Source organism: Anabrus simplex, chromosome 2, assembly GCF_040414725.1.
Source record: "Anabrus simplex isolate iqAnaSimp1 chromosome 2, ASM4041472v1, whole genome shotgun sequence".
Lineage (NCBI taxonomy): Eukaryota > Metazoa > Arthropoda > Insecta > Orthoptera > Tettigoniidae > Anabrus > Anabrus simplex.
The window spans coordinates 860,853,194-860,870,313 of NC_090266.1; the positions used below are offsets into that span (position 1 = coordinate 860,853,194).

Consider the following 17,120-nt stretch of genomic DNA (forward strand, 5'->3'; position numbering starts at 1 on the left):
TATTAGAAATACCGAAGATGGACAGAAATGCTTTGTAACATACATTTCTTTCAACCATATTCCCATCTACTAGGATTCTAACCTTATACTTGTAACTCTGATCATAAAACTGTGCTACCAATTCGGTTTTCCTAGACCTCCTTTGAGCAACTGGCTTAATGTCTATTAGACCAGATAAGTAACTATTCTGTTCGTTTCTAGTTCTGAGCAGATTAAAATCATAAAGAAGCCTTTTTCTGTTGTCCTCAGAAATGTTTGTAAAACACTGCAACCTATTGCAATGACAGTCTTCGCCTTGTTCATGAGATTGTACCTTAAGTTTCTTTGTTACCTCATTATCTCGACAGAAACTAGGTCTCTTCTTGGTTGATGCCATCCTTGTGTTACCATCCTCTTCGTCAGACATTGTATGCAAACTACGCGATAAACAACAGTCATGAACAATTAACACACGGTAAGATGAAACAACTGACTATCAACTCAGCGTTGTGTAAAACAGTGCTGCCACATACCAAACTGACATTTCCCCTTTGTTTCTTGTTCTGTGGTGACATTCCCCTTTCATCAATAGGGAACATGCATGATCCGGGGTTTTAATTAAAAATATGCTAATCTGATTCAAAATTTCATGCAGAATTCAAAAATGTGATCAGAATGTACAAATAATAACTCCAAACATGATAAAGATCTACGAAAATGTCACGTCACGCAAGTACGCGATCTCATTGGTCTGACGTCATCGTACAGGTTGACTGAATTAGCAGACGAAATAACACATAGTGTGCTGTGAGAAGCAGGATACACTTCGCGTATTTCTACTTTATGTTAGTGTCTGGTATGGTTAAATTCGAGGTCTATACATTGGATAATAATCTGAGTGGTATATTTTAGACTTAAAATGAATCCTGCACAGACAGTGAGGCTGAAAACTTATAAATGGTGTATAGTTCCGATGTGCAATAGCACATCGCTTACCATCCCAAACAAATTGTTTATAAATGTTCCAAAGACGCTAAAACTAGGGAGAAATGGATTTTGGCGAGCCGGAGAAATGCTGTTGATATATCGGAAAAGTCTACAGTTTATTTTTTTGAAGATGTTAACGTAAGATGAATTTGTTTGAAATTTCAAATCACTTTTCCATGTCAGCTGTTCTAGTGGTAAAACTTTAAATTTTAATGTATGGTGCTTTATTTAAATGCTTCAATTACATCTTGGAATATGAAAGTAATAAACAGTGCATTAAATAATGCTGATTATTAAAGTATTCTCCAAACCTAACCTATGTTTTGGGTGATCCATGTCAAGATAATAAATCAAAGGGGTTATGAACCATTTTGACAGCTCTAATTCTACGAATATATCTTGGCATGGGACAGTTATGTATGTCTTTATTAAAGAGCTTAATTGATAAAGAAATTTAGGCTATATCTAAATACTCTATAATGTAACAAAGAATAGGCGTGTACATCATGAAAGGAAACAACGTGAATTTAACAAATGTATAACTCTACACAAAACCAATGCTTGTCTGTTGGGGTCTTATAAGTTAACAATGCTCAATTATAATAATTATCATAATATTAATGAAATAAATAACATAATTGCACACAGGTGAAAATAGTGATGTAGGTGTTAAAAATATTATCCAACTTATCCTAAGTTTTAGGTTATACAAGCCAAGTCAATAAACCGAAGGGTAAAAATACCGCGCGAGTTGCCGTGCGGTTAGGAGCGCGCAGCTGTGAGCTCGCATCCGGGAGATAGTGGGGTTTGAACCCCACTGCCGGCAGCCCTGAAGATGGTTTTCCGTGGTTTTCCATTTTCACCAGGCAAGTGCTGAGGCTGTACCTAAGGCCACGGCCGCTTTGTTCCCATTCCTAGGCCTTTCCTGTCCCATCGTCGGCATAAGACCTATATGTGACGGTGGGACGTAAAGCAAAGAAAAAAGTAAAAGTCACAGCACCCAAAGACATTCCTGTATTGAGCGACTAAAATGTCACCAGGACACTTTTCTTTCCTGATATGCTCAGCTTGTTAAAAACCAAATGTAATTACTGTTATTGGCTTCACGCCCCGCTAACTACTTCTACGATTTTTGGGAGACGCCGATGTGCAGGAGTTTAGTCCTGCATGAGTTCTTTTACGTGCTAGTAATTCTACCGACACGAGGCTGACGTATTTGAGCACCTTCAACTACCACCGGACTGAACCAGGATCGAACCTGCCAAGTTGGGGTCAGAAGGCCAGCACCTCAACCGTCTGAACCACTCAGCCCGACTTGTGAAAACTAGATGAAGTCATATTTATCTTTATCATGTTTAATTTTTTCCCTCCACAAAGATATTTAATTCTCTTTCATGGGCCCCGGAAGTGGGTAGGCCAGTTGTCCCAACCATAATTTTTTTTTGGGGGGGGGCGGGGGGGAGAATGATAGATTATAGCCCTATAGTACTATGATCTTTCTTTCTTTCCTTCTTTCTTTCTTTCTTAATAAGTTTATCCTTCAGGGTTGGTTTTCTCTCGGACTCAGCGAGGGATTTCACCTCTACCACTTCAAGGGCAGTGTCCTGGAACGTGAGACTTTGAGTATGGTGATGCAACTGATGATGAGGGCCATTACCTCGCCCAGGCGGCCTCACCCGTTATGCTCAACAGGGGCTTTGTTGGAGGATGGAAGGATCGGAAGGGATAGACAAGGAAGAGGGAAGGAAATGGCCGTGGCCTTAGGTGCCTGGAGGAGTAGTAGGAAAATACGAAAAACCACTTCGAGGATGGCTGAGGTGGGATTCGAAACCGTTCTACTCAGTTGACCTCCCGAGGCTGAGTAGAGCCGGTTCCAGCCCTCGTACTATTTGTTTTCAACTTTCATGGCAGAGCCGGGAATCGAAACCGGGCCTCCGGGAGTGGCACACATTAACCACTACACCACAGAAGCGGAGTAGTACTATAATGCTACCTATATGTTTATGTTAGTGCTGAAATCCGATTTCTTACTTAACTAATGCTGAAAGCCCGAAAATGTAATGTTATTCTTTAATAGGGGAATCAGTCTAGAAGGAAATGTTGAAAGTGATGTGATATCTATCCAGGTTCGTTGTTATCCTAATACTATGGGTTACAGTACATTGCACGTATATAAAAGACGCCACTTACAAACTTGCTTGTTATCCGCGAATTTCTGCGGCCACAAAAGTCACATTTTTCAAGAATGATGACATATACACATGGTAGATTGTCTGACTGTGCTGTTTCGAACGTTTCTTCTGTCATTTCGAAATTATTCGCGATCATGAATAATAAACAATCGGCTTTTAGCAACGGCTGATGCACAACGGCTGGTAGAGCTCCATGCGGTACTGGATCGTGACGTCACAGCGCGCCGCTTACGTCAGAGGCCGTTTCACTCGCCTTGCGGAAAGGCACTATTAAATATTTTTTTAATGGTAGAAAACAAGGCAACATACCACAATGTAATACGTTTACGTACTATTTCATTGGTGTACTTTTCAAAAAAAATATTTTTGAAAATGATGCATGTTCCCAATTGTACGTGTATTCTTAAACTTGTTATATTTCCGTGACTATTCCCTTTACTTGGTTGGACATTGTCTTAAACTATTCTCCTCACCATAAAGTATATATGGGTAGTCCTAATTCATTTTTTGTTTTACACTGACATTCCCCTTTTTTCCCGTGTACCCTTCAAGTATTGTTCTTTTCCTGTAGCTTATATTTGCACATGTCAGTTCTGAAAGACGAATGATCGTGTTTTTTTCTTTGCTAGGGGCTTTACGTCGCACCGACACAGATAGGTCTTATGGCGACGATGGGATAGGAAAGGCCTAGGAGTTGGAAGGAAGCGACCGTGGCCTTAATTAAGGTACAGCCCCAGCATTTGCCTGGTGTGAAAATGGGAAACCACGGAAAACCATTTTCAGGGCTGCCGATAGTGGGATTCGAACCTACTATCTCCCGGATGCAATGATCGTGTTTAAACCTGACTTCGGCGGGCGATAAGCTCCAGTAATGACTATGTTTTGTTTATTGGGTGCATTATTTACCTCCACCCCAATTATTTCGCAGTCATCGAGAACCCATTTTAACGAACTGCTTAGCTCTGACCTAACACAAATGAAAATTCCTCCTCCTTTCATCCCTCTCTCCCGTTTAAACGTTAGAAATTTTGACCTGAGTATTTCTGAATAATATAATATAATATAATATAATATAATATAATATAATATAATATAATATAATATAATATAATATAATATAATATAATATAATATACATATATTATCCGCCCGGTTTAGAAAACCACGAATAACGGCCGAGAGGATGCGCCGTGCTGACCGCATGATACCTCGTAATCTGCAGGCCTTCGGGCCGAGCAGCGGTCGCTTGGTAGGCCAAGGCCCTTCAAGGTCTGTAGTGCCATGTGGTAAATGCATAATTATCGGATAACCAACTTTCCGTTCCCACAATTATATCAGGGTCACTCGCATCAACTAAGTTTTCGAATTTTGTGATTTTATTACCAATACTTCCACAGTTTACCTGCAACAATCTAAGAAACCTACATGATCCGGTATCACTGCCTCTCACAATATCCTGTTGGTGGTCCCGTTGTCGCTGTACCTGCATCGAATCTGCTCCCGTTGTGGATCGTCATGTGGCTTCCCGTTCTGCGCCGTCATCCGGTCGGGTGGAAAAGGACTCGGTAACCTTCGAAAAGAGTTCACTTAGTCTCACTGCTCCTCGCTGGTTCAGGTGAAGTCCATCCCTGCTGAAGTCCCTGTCGTTGATCGAACTGTTGCCGTCTACAAAGAGTGATCCGCAACTTTCGGCCACCCATTGAAGCTCTTGGTTCAACCGGCCAATCTTCTTCCATGATACGTCTGGTCTCCTTAGTATACCACTAATTACAACATTTGCCTTCGGGAACTTTTTCTTAGTCGAGTTCACTAACTCATAAAATTTCTCCATTATGTATTCTGTCCGGCGCCGTTTTAAATCATGAGTTCCTACATGGAGAATTATTCCTTCCTCATTTCAGCCGCATTCGCCGTCTATTTTCCTATTCAACTGTTCCGCTCGAATTCCCGGCAAGCACATCGCTTTCACTGACTTATTTCCCTGTCCTACATGACACACGATAGAATCGCCTATCACCACACAATTTACAGGTTTAATATTCTTCGCAGATGAATGAGTGCCTACATTTCTCACACACACTTCCTGTAACTTCTTCTGTAGCTCCGCAAACATGAGATTTGCTTCATTAAATTCCCGCTGAATTTCATCAGTTTTTGGGTTACGTCGCGCATTCCTATCTACGAAATATCGCTGTAAAATTTGTCACAAATGGAACATAATAATTCCTTTTACTTAAATTAAGTTAAAAATCTGCGGTGAATTAAGAAATACGGTCGTTATTAGAGAAATATGAATACATACTTAAGGCCTGTAGACAGGAATCCTTTATGTTGTATTCCGCTGCTGGTGCCGTCTTTTGTTAATTTCTTGAGGTCCAGGGCTAGCACCGAGGAATGGGAGTGCTATGTCTGTGGATTATCATTATCTTTGTCCATATGAGTAGAGTGGCCAGTTCAAACAGCAGAATGGAGGTTAACAGCATTCACGATGTTATTTCGTTCTTCAATAAGCCAAATGACCACGTTACAAAAATGATATTTGTTGAAGGAAAAATAGCATGATCTCTGGACCAATAAATATTTTTTTTATTTTTGTTTGAAGGAAAATAGCATGATAGCACTACCGTGAATTGACAACTGAAGCAATGAAACGAAAGCAAAGGAGTTCAGCGAACACAGACATCACACACGAAACTGTTGAAAGTGAAAGACAAACAAAAGACATACGTGTGTTACTGTGATCGTAGCACCAAAAGTACTTGTAAAGTAGTAAAGTAGGTATACATAATATTCTCCAAAAATAAAATATTTCTTAATTTACCGCAGATTTTAGACTTTATCTGTGTGAAAGCAATTATTATGTTCGATTTGTGACAAATTTTACAGTGATATTTCGTAGATAGGAATGCGCGACGTAACCAATTTTTTGCTTTGTCGCTTGTCACATTCCCATTTGTGAAACACTTGCTACATGCCATCCTTTCCTTATCACTGTCCAGGGCCTGTAGCTTACCACACTTGAAATGAAACCACATTCCACACGTATCACACTTAGCACCAGATCTTAAGTTCCTCTTACACCCCATACACTTCACGTTCACGTTCACTGCCTCTTCTGAAGCTGGTTCGTCGTATTCGAGGCTAAATGCGATTTTAATTTTCTCGCCCTCCGTAGCCGTTACCTTTCCTTCCTTCATTCGTTAAGGGTTGGGTCTCTCTTCTTTCTGACTGGTGTTAACCCTCGACTGTCGTTGTGAAAACTATGGTACGTAAATGGCGTTGTGGGGTCGAAAATGATACCATAGAATGGATGACCTCAAACACCCTTTATTTAAGTTTCAAAAATAAATACATGTCAGTTATAATTCCTTATAGCCGGGCTGAGTGGCTCAGACGGTTAAGGCGCTGGCCTTCTAACCCCAACTTGGCAGGTTCGATCCTGGCTCAGTCCGGTGGTATTTGAAGGTGCTCAAATACGACAGCCTCGTGTCGGTAGATTTACTGGCACGTAAAAGAACTCCTGCGGGACTAAATTCCGGCACCTCGGCGTCTCCGAAGAACTTAAAAAGTAGTTAGTGGGACGTAAAACAAATAGCATTAATTATTATTAATTCCTTATACCTTTTGCATTACCTACAATGATAAATTAATATCTTTACTGATTATAGATTGTAAGATAATGCACAATTGTTTTATCGTCACTGATTTTAAAAGTAAATCGCACTCCCATGAATTAAACTTAAATGAAAACAAATTTTAAATGTTCATTGCTCAAAAGCAAATTCAAAAGTACATTCAAATATTATAGTATACAAAACTCATAAAACTTTTGAATTTCACAGTCATTTACGTCATTTTCACAGCCATTTAAGGGTTGGAAGTTTGATAATAATGTTCTGACTTTGACCTCTCACTTGCCTGTTGGGTTCGGTAGCAGCCCACTTCTATTTGTTCCTACCAGAGAAAAGATGACGGCTGGTTATGGACGTCTAGGTTGTTCGTGAAACTTCCTTCTTCGTATTCCTCACCTTCTTGTTGTTCCGAATCCGTGTCGTGCTCGGAATTGTAATCTGGATCGTTTTCATCTGAGAGATCGATGTCGTCACTTCCTTCGGCATCTTCGTCTAAAACACTGCGATAGACTGACATGCCAGGGTGAGATGTGGAAATCATAGCAAGGCTTGCACGAAGAAAAAATACCGAACACGCACTTCGAATGAAATATTAACACTTACAAAATTTTAAGACACGACAAACTTCGTAACACAAACGCCGTTGTGGGGTCGTAAACGGCACCACACAATATTTATATCAAGTTCCTGAGAAAACCAATATTTACTAAACGCTACAAGTCCAGATAGCAGTTGACCTTGCACTAAGTAACAGCTACAGTGAACGGTGATAGCCAGAACGGAAAACGGAGGGAGCGCCATGGTTGTACAAAGTCAGTGGTATCTTTAAAGACCCCACAAAGCCAGTCGAGGGTTAAGAGCGCATGGTTGCCTGGTAGTACTTCCTCTTAAACCAATAATCACTTCTAGCGCAATCGTTGCTTTCATACATTAGGTATAATGTTAACTACGATATGGATTTGGCCCAGTTTTGCGTCTGGCTATCCTTCCTGACGCCAACTCTTTGTGGTTTAATGTCACGTCAGGATAATCATTTTATCCCTCACCAGCCATCGCAAATCCATTTTCCCTTTACCTGTTACCTACGACAGTATTAAAGTTTCTTACAATCTTATCATAACGCCTTTACGGGCACAGTAGAGTTAATATCTAGTTGTTAGATATTACCTTCTAGCTTGTGGTTCAATCGAACAGGCTGGCTCACACCTGACAAATGAAGCACGTTTGAATATACAGCTATTCGTAAAAGTATCCGTCCAGTCGCCGGCCCCGTGGTGTAGAGGTAGCGTGCCTGCTTCTTACCCGGAGTCCCCGGGTTTGATTCCCGGTCAGGCCAGGGATTTTTACCTGGACCTGAGGGCTGGTTCGAGGTCCACTCAGCCTACGTTATTAGAATTGAGGAGCTATCTGACGGTGAGATGGCGGCCCCGGTCTAGAAAGCCAAAAATAATGGCCGAGAGGATTCGTCGTGCTGACCACACGACACCTCGTAATCTGCAGGCCTTCGAGCTGAGCAGCGGTCGCTTGGTAGGCCAAGGTCCTTCAAGGGCTGTAGTGCCATGGGGTTTGGTTTGGATCCGTCCAGTCACTGGCGTAACCGAAAATAACGATCAGTGATAGAAAGGTAACAAGGAAATCCATGTTGTAACACTTAGTTGCCTTTTATTTGAGAATGAGAACGTCACAATATACAGCAATAAAATAATAACACATGTTTAAAAATAATGGTTTCTGTAGCTGTCTGTTCCGACAAGAAGTGTAGCAAAAGTATTCGTCCACTTGTAATTCACAAGCACTTGACTCACAGAACAAATAACTCTTCAGTATCGAGTCAAATTTCCTTTGGAAGCAATGACAGCTTGAAGCCTTTTCGGCATGGACCGGAGTAGTTTTGCCGTGATTTCTGAAATGCTGGCTTCCATCTTCCCTTACTTTTTCCTCGTTTGCTGCAGTCTCTGTTTTAGTTTCGCTAATAAATGCTCTATGGGGTTTTAATCTGGCGACTGGAGTGGTGTTTGTAGCACATGCCGTGTGTATTGTAAAGCAATCAGTGCTGAACGATCCAGGCAGTATGTCTCAAGTCATTATCTCGTTATAAATAGTAGTCAGCAGCAATCCCTAATTTTTCGACATTGGGATTCAGATGCTGCTCTAAAATATCCAAATATACAATTCTATCCACTGTTACAGGTATTATGCAGAAGTTACTAACGCCAGCCTCCGACATACACCCCGATACCGTGATGGGTCCACTCCTATGTTTAACTGTAGACTGAAGGTTTTTACTGTGGATACCCTCGTTCTTTCTTCTCCACACACAACGTTTTGTGGACGTATCAAACAAGCCGAATTTACATTCATCCGTAAATAACACTCGTTTTTAGAATGTAAGTGGCTTGCTAACAGATTGTTTTGGAAACTCTAACCTCTTCCATCTGTTTACCTTACTTATCCAGGGTTTCTTTTCTTACACGGCCTTCTGGTAACACTCGTCTTATAGTGTCAGTACTGATGTTCGTCCACGTCACGATTCCACATCTGCTCACAGTACGGGACCAGAAACATGCGAATTTTCGGGCATGGTGCGTAGCCTGAGTCTCTCTTCACGTTGTGTGAGCTTCTTAGGGCGTCCCGTTCGTGGTTTATTTATCACAGTCGAAGTAGTTTTGAGCCTGTGGATAATACCTTCTACTATTGATCATGGTATTCCTGTCTTCTCAGCAATTTGTCATTGCGACTGTCCATCCTTATGAAGTTGAACAGTTCACTTCCGTTCAACGAATTTTACCCTTGTCTTACCTATTCTAGATCTGAACGTGATGTCTACGTACTGCACCATCATCACGTACTGTTCGCAAGAACCCTGACTCATGTATTTCCACATGTCATGATGTTAGACATCACAGAGAACATAGAGGACGAATACTACTTTTGCGTTACCTTTTATTACGCCACGTTCATACAATAAACGATTATTAACAGAAATGGAGGTACGCATAGTATATTATGATACCATTATATTCCGCCTTAATGCTACTTTGCTAGATGCCATTTTCGGGAATTTGTAAAGGCATTTGGATGCCAGTTTACCAAAGTGTTTATCACACCAACTGGTGGACGTATACTTTTGCGACTATCTGTATTCCATTTTCTTCAGAAGTTCTAGCTCGATTTTCAAAATTATCACAGCGTTGAATTTGCAATGTTCGTAATTTTAAGGCTAGGTATAGAAAACAGCGTAGTTAGATTGAAAACCAACGTTAGTATCGTTATCTCAGCAGATACTGGCACCCTGGAAAAGTCCTGCAAGTTTGATCATGAGCTTCTTTGTAGCATTACTGAAAGTGAAAACGGATTTACAATATCTTTATTTTAAGCAGCTGATTAAGACATGGCGGACAGTGCATAGACGCAGAATACGAGGCTCGTGGCGAACGTGAATTTTGCAGGTGAATTTTCGTAGTGTGGCAGCTCAGAGTTTATTACACTATCTCTAACAGTGGAGTAGTTCCGAGTGAGTGTTAGTGAAGTGATTGGTGAAAGCGTAAGGCAAAAATTCAATAAATTAATAATGCCACGCAAGGTGAAGCAAGTGCCAATGGAAGCCATAGTTAAGCAGGCCGTACAAGAAGCGCTGAGCAGCAAGGAGACACTTGGCACGCTTGCCAACCTTATCCAGGACCGGGTAACAAAGTCAGTTGTTGATCAGTTAAAGGAGACTATTAATTTTAATACGAGTGTAATTGAAGAACTTAGGATGGCTCTGGAGGAGTGGGACAAAACAATCAGTGATCTAAAATCTGAACTGCAGGATAAAACTGACTGTTTGGAACAATATCTTTATCGTGTAAGCGGCTGCGCTGTTTAGGACATGTATCTATCAACTTGCATTTGGGAGACAGTGTTTTAGAACCGCACAGTCGGCAGCCCCTAAAATGGTCGTGGTTTCTCATTTTCACAACAGGCAAATGTTGGGCTGTACCTTAATTAAGGCCACCCCCAATTTCTTCCAACTCCTAGCCCTTTCCTATTCGGTCGTCGCCATAAGACCTATCTTGTCGGCACGACATAAATTTAAAGGAAAAATAGCTGAATAACCCTGTGTACAGAGTGAGTCAGCTAAAATACCAACCTCCAATAACATGTGAACATTTAAAAAAAAACGGAAAATCTGCTCTCACATTCAGCAATGTTAGTAAGGGGCTCATAATCAAACTTGTATTACTTTTCCAGGGTGTCAATATCTGCTGAGATAACTGTACAAACGTTGTATTTTTAATGAACTACGCAGTTTTTACATCTAACGTTACAGATATGTATATTACAAATTCAGCGGTGTGATTATATTGAATATCCGACAAGTACTTCTCGAGAAAACTTCTCTTTCGACAGCCGACGGTCAAAAGCCATACGCCATTTCATTACACTATTCAAATAAATACTGTCTCATAAAAGCCGTCCTATATCCACTTTTCCTTAACCTGTTACCTACGGTGATGTAAAAGTCTGTAAATTATACAACGTTATCACAGTAGATTTAGGTCACAGTAGAGCAAATACGCAGCTCTCATTAGAAGGCGGTGAACTCCTGTACGTAACACGTTCCTTGGCTGGTGAACGAAGCAAACTTGAAGACATACCACAATCTTGCTGCTGGAAAACTTGTCCCGCCTCCTCTTTGTCCAGCACAAATCTCACATGGAGTGAGCGGGATTTGAACCATGGAACCCAGCGGTGAGAGGCCAGCGCGCTGCTGCCTGAGCCACGGAGGCTTATTAGAATCACTACCTCAGCAGGTACTGATACAATGAAAAATATTTATCAAGTTCCATTGTGAACCCCTTGGTAACATTACTGAAATGGAAAACAGATTTTCGGTATCTTCAATAGTTTACAGGTTATTTGAGGTGAACATTTTAGTTGAATCACTATAGGTTGAAAGTAGAGTCGATATCTAGTTGTCAGAAGAAGGAATTTTTATGTCAAGAAACGTAGAACGTGCCTTGGCTGCCTGGTTCGTTAGAGATTTATTCGAATATCGCGATCTACAGCTGGCAAATTAAACACATTTGAATACATTCCGTTTTCTCGAGAAGTAGTATACTTGTCGGATTTAAAAAAATCGCAATCTGAATTTGCAATATCCTAAACTTCAACAGTAGAGGTAGAAAACACTAGAGTTCGTTTAAAAATTACAAAGTTTGTACCGATACTCCCGCACACATTGAGAGCTTGGGAAAGTACAGCATGTTCAACTAACTTATGATATCATTGGTAACATTACTGAAAGTGGTATCAACCGGACGAATTGGCCGTGCGGTTAGGGGCGAGCAGCTGTGAGCTTGCATCCGGGAGATACAGTAGTTTCCTATACGTTCTAATTCGTTCTAATGTAAATACACCACACCAAATGGCTTGCAATGTCCAGGCATCATCTCATTGTCTTGGAAGCATTAAATTATCTTCACCAAAATACTAATACAAAGTAAAACATTTCCGAATGCAGGTGTAATTACTGTACAGATAATTTTCTAAAAATACAATGCTTTTCTTTTTCCTAGTGGTTTAACGTCGCACTAACATAACGAAGGTTTCCGGCGACGCAAGGATGGGAAAGGGCTAAGAGCGGGAAAGAAATGGCCGCGGCTTTAATTAAGGTATAGCCCCAGCATTTGCCCGGTGTGAAAATATGAAATCATGCTTTCCTATCCCGTCGTCGCTATAAGGCCTATCTGTGTAGGTGCGACGTAAAGCCAATTATAAAAAAAAAACTGGTATGGATCTCTTCAAAGGTTTACGAATTATTTGAGCTGATTCACTCTATATACAACGTCACAATAATGTTGTAACACACATAAAAAAGGTTTGCAACATTTATAAAATTTATAGTTCATGACATTTAACACGTCCGCCTCTGTGGTGTAGTGGTTCGCGTGATTAGCTGCCACCCCCGGAGACCCGGGTTCGATTCCCGGCTCTGCCACGAAATTTGAAAAGTGGTATGAGGGCTGGAACGGGGTCCACTCAGCCTCGGGAGGTCAACTGAGTAGAGGTGGGCTCGATTCTCACCTCAGCCATCCTGGAAGTGGTTTTCCGTGGTTTCCCACTTCTCCTCCAGGCGAATGCCGGGATGGTACCTACCATAAGGCCACGGCCGCTTCCTTCCCTCTTCCTTGCCTATCCCTTCCAATCTTCCCATCCCTCCCCAAGACCCCTGTTCAGCATAGCAGGTGAGGCCGCCTGGGCGAGGTACTGGTCATTCTCCCCAGTTGTATCCCCGACCAAGAGTCTGAAGCTCCAGGACACTGCCCTTGAGGCGGTAGAGGCGGGATCCCTCGCTGTGTCCGAGGGAAAAGCCGACCCTGGAGGGTAAACAGATAATGATGATGACATTTAACACACGCGATGAAACTGGTTCATATAGTTCTAATACATTTGCAGTCCTCCCCTGCGAACCATGTGACCTTGCCGCGGTGGGGAGGCTTGCGAGTCCCAATGAGGCAGATAGCCAAGCCGCAGGTGCAACCATATCGGATGGGTATCTGTTGAGAGACCAGACTAAGGAATGGTTCATCGAAAGGGGGATAGCAGCCTTTCGGTAGTTGCAAGGGCGGCAGTCTAGATGATTGACTGGTACGGCCTTGTAATAATACTCAACATGGCTTAGCTGTGTTGATACTGCTACACGGCTGAATGTAACAGGAAACTACAGCCGTAAATAACCCCCGAGGACATGTAGCTCTCCCTGTATGAATGGCGTACTGATGATGGATTCCTCCCGGGTAAAATATTCCGGAAGAAAACTAGTCCCCCATTCGGATCTCCGGGTGAGAACTACACGAGAGGGGGCGATCATCAGGAAGATGGATACTGACATTCTGCGAGTCGGAGCGTGGAATGTTAGAAGTTTGTATCGTTGTGGTAGATTAGAGAATCTGAAAAGGGAGATGGATAGACTAAAGTTAGATGTAGTTGGTATAAGTGAAGTACGTTGGCAAGAAGAACAGGACTTTTGGTAAAGCGACTACAGAATTATCAACACAAAATCAACCAGGGGAAATGCAGGAGTTGGTTTAATAATGAATAAGAAAATAGGGCAGCGGGTAAGCTACTACGACAAGCGCAGTGAAATAATTATTGTCGTCAAGATAGACACCAAACCAATGCCCACCGCAATAGTGCCGGCCTGTATACCTACTAGTTTGCCGGATGATGAGGAAATCGAAAGAATATATGAAGAGATAGAAGATTTAATACATAATGCAAGAGACGAGAATCTAATTGTGATGGGAGGCTGGAATGCAGTGGTAGGCCAAGGAAGAGAAGGTAATACAGTAGGAGAATTCGGACTGGGACAAAGGAACGATGGAAGAAGTCGGCTGGTTGAATTATGTACCGATCATAATTTAGTCCTTGCTAATACTTGGTTCAAACAACAAAAACTACGGCTGTATACGTGGACGAGACCTGAAGATACTGGAAAATATCAAATAGATTTCATTATGATTAGGCAGATATTCAGAAACCAGGTGTAGGATTGCCAAACTTTCCCAGGAGCAGATGTGGACTCTGACCACAACTTGTTGGTCATGAAATGCCATCTGAAGTTGAAGAAATTGAAGAAAGGAAAGAATGCAAAAAGATGGGATCTAGACAAGTTGAAAGAAAAGGATGTGAGGAATTGTTTCAAGGAACATGTTGCACAAGGACTAAATGAAGAGGCTGAAGGAAACACAATAGAGGAGGTTGAATAGTCATGAAAAATGAAGTCAGTAGGGCTGCTGAAGAAATGCTAGGAAGGAAGAAAAGATCAGCAAAGAATCAGTGGATAACTCAGGAGATACTAGGCCTGATTGATGAACGACGAAAATACAAGAATGCTAGAAATGAAGAGGGCAGAAAAGAATACAGGCGATTAAAGAATCAAGTGGATAGAAACAACAAGGTAGCTAAGAAAGAATGGCTGAAGGAGAAGTGCAAGGATGTCGAAGGTTGTATGGTCCTGGGAAAGGTAGATGCTGCATACAGGAAAATCAATGAAACCTTTGGAGAAAGGAAATCTAGGTGTATGAATATTAAGAGCTCAGATGGAAAGCCACTTCTAGGGAAAGAAGACAAAGCAGAAAGATGGCAGGAGCATATCCAACAGTTGTATCAAGGTAAAGGTGCTGATAATTAGATTCTGGAACATGAAGAGGCTGTTGATGCTGATGAAATGGGAGACCCAATTTTTAGGTCAGAGTTTGACAGAGCTGTGAGTGACCTAAATAGGAACAAGGCACCTGGAATTGATGACATTCCCTCTGAATTACTGACTGCCTTAGGAGAAACCAGCATGGCAAGGTTATTCCATTTAGTGTGTAAGATGTATGAGACAGGAGAAGTCCCATCCGAGTTTCGGCAGAATATTGTTATACCTGTTCCCAAGAAAGCCGGTGCTGACAAGTGTGAAAACTGCCGCACCATTAGTTTAGTATCTCATGCCTGCAAAATTTTAACACGTATTATTTACAGAAGAATGGAAAAGCAAGTTGAAGCTGAGTTGGGAGAAGATCAATTTGGCTTCAGAAGAAATCTAGGAACACGTGAAGCAATCCTGACTTTACGCCTGATCTTAGAGGATCGAACCAAGAAGGACAAGCCCACGTACATGGCATTCGTAGATCTAGAAAAGGCATTCGATAATGTTGATTAGGCTATACCAAACTATTTGAGATTCTGAAGGTGATTGGGGTCAGATACCGAGAACGAAGGATTATGTACAATCTCTGTAAAAATCAGTCTGCAGTGTTAAGAATCGAGGGTTTTGAAAAAGAAGCAGCAATCCCGAAAGGAGTGGGGCAAGGCTGAAGTATGCCCCCCCCCCCCACACACACACCTTTTCAATGTTTACGTAGAACAGCCAGTGAAGAAAATCAAAGAGGAATTTGGAAAGAGGATCACAATCCAAGGAGAGGAAATCAAAACCTTGAGTTTTGCCGATGATATCATTATTTTATCTGAGACTGCAGAAGATCTCGAGAAGTTGCTGAATGGTATAGACGAAGTCTAGGTTAAGGAATACAAGATGAAAGTAAATAAGTCCAAAACGAAAGTAATGGAGTGCAGTCGAACGAAGGCAGGTGATGCAGGAAATATTAGATTAGGAAATGAAGTCTTAAAGGAAGTAAATGAATATTGTTACTTGGGTAGTAAAATAACTAACGATGGCAGAAGCAAGGAGGAAATAAAATGCAGACTAGCACAAGCAAGGAAGAGCTTTCTTAAAAAAAGAAATTTGCTCACTTCAAACATTGATATAGGAATTAGAAAGTTGTTTTTGAAGACTTTCGTGTGGAGCGTGGCATTGTATGGAAGTGAAACATGGACGATAACTAGCTCAGAAAGAAAGAGAATAGAAGCTTTTGAAATGTGGTGTTACAGAAGAATGTTGAAGGCGAGATGGATAGATCGAATCACAAATGAAGAGATACTGAATAGAATTGGGGAGAGGAGATCGATTTGGCTAAATTTGACGAGAAGAAGAGATAGAATGATAGGCCACATCTTAAGACATCCAGGACTTCTTCCTTTGGTTTTCGAAGGAAGTGTAGGTGGTAAAAACGGTAGGGGTAGACCAAGGTATAAATATGACAAGCAGATTCGAGCAGATGTAGGATGCAATAGTTACATAGAAATGAAAAGGTTAGCACAGGATAGGGTGGCATGGAGATATGCATCAAACCAGTCTATGGACTGATGACTCAAACAACAACAACAACAACAACAACATTTGCAGTAATTCCTGCTCAACACATTACAGTACAAACGTAAACATTTCTGCACAAGATTATATAAGATGTTTCTCAATTTGAGTTTTTTTTACCAATATTGACAATATTAATAGTGTTTTAGGTAACTCGTGCCCTTGCTCGGAAACATGCTTGAATCCACCGTGGCTTAACGTCCACAAGGTTATCAAGTCATTCTTGATACCATTTGTCCCACTGGTGAATCTGCATACTGCACTTGTCCCACTGGTGAATCTGCATACTGTACGTCTGGCAGATACATGGTCGGTCAGTTCTTCGCTCGACAGCTCGTTTGTATTTATCCAAGACAAGTTGAATGGGGTCATCTATGCAGAGCACACAGGCTACTGCATTCAGGCAATACCAGCATGACGAAGGAAAGTCTTAACGAAACTCTTTGATGGACACGCGACTTATCCTCCATTAAGATGAATTCTTTTCCGAAATACTGGCGATATGGGTCAATTGTTAGTTGGAGAATATCGCCCCTGTAGTTTGGAGCATCTAACCTCGAAATGTGTAAGGTAGTCCCGTGTAAT

General features: G+C 41.4%; 2 protein-coding genes across 4 annotated transcripts in view; both read right to left on the bottom strand.

The window, feature by feature from the left end:
- The window catches only part of LOC136863147 (acyl-CoA-binding protein homolog), a 259,094-nt gene that overhangs the window by 71,924 nt on the left and 170,050 nt on the right, over nt 1–17,120 (bottom strand). The gene's annotated exons all lie outside the window — the stretch shown is intronic.
- On the bottom strand, nt 4,672–6,355 carry LOC137498622 (uncharacterized). The gene is made up of 2 exons (XM_068226480.1): nt 6,151–6,355; nt 4,672–5,045 (listed from the first exon to the last, which is right to left on the bottom strand). Exons 1-2 carry the CDS (start codon nt 6,353–6,355, stop codon nt 4,672–4,674), a joined length of 579 nt encoding a protein of 192 aa, XP_068082581.1.

What these genes read in the sequence shown, in the direction of transcription:
- LOC137498622 (XM_068226480.1), bottom strand. Translation starts at nt 6,355, where the DNA reads ATGAAGGAAGGAAAGGTAACGGCTACGGAGGGCGAGAAAATTAAAATC. An exon ending in TAAGCTACAGGCCCTGGACA is followed by an intron (nt 5,046 to 6,150) that starts GTGATAAGGAAA and finishes GAAATGAGGAAG; the next exon opens with GAATAATTCTCCATGTAGGA.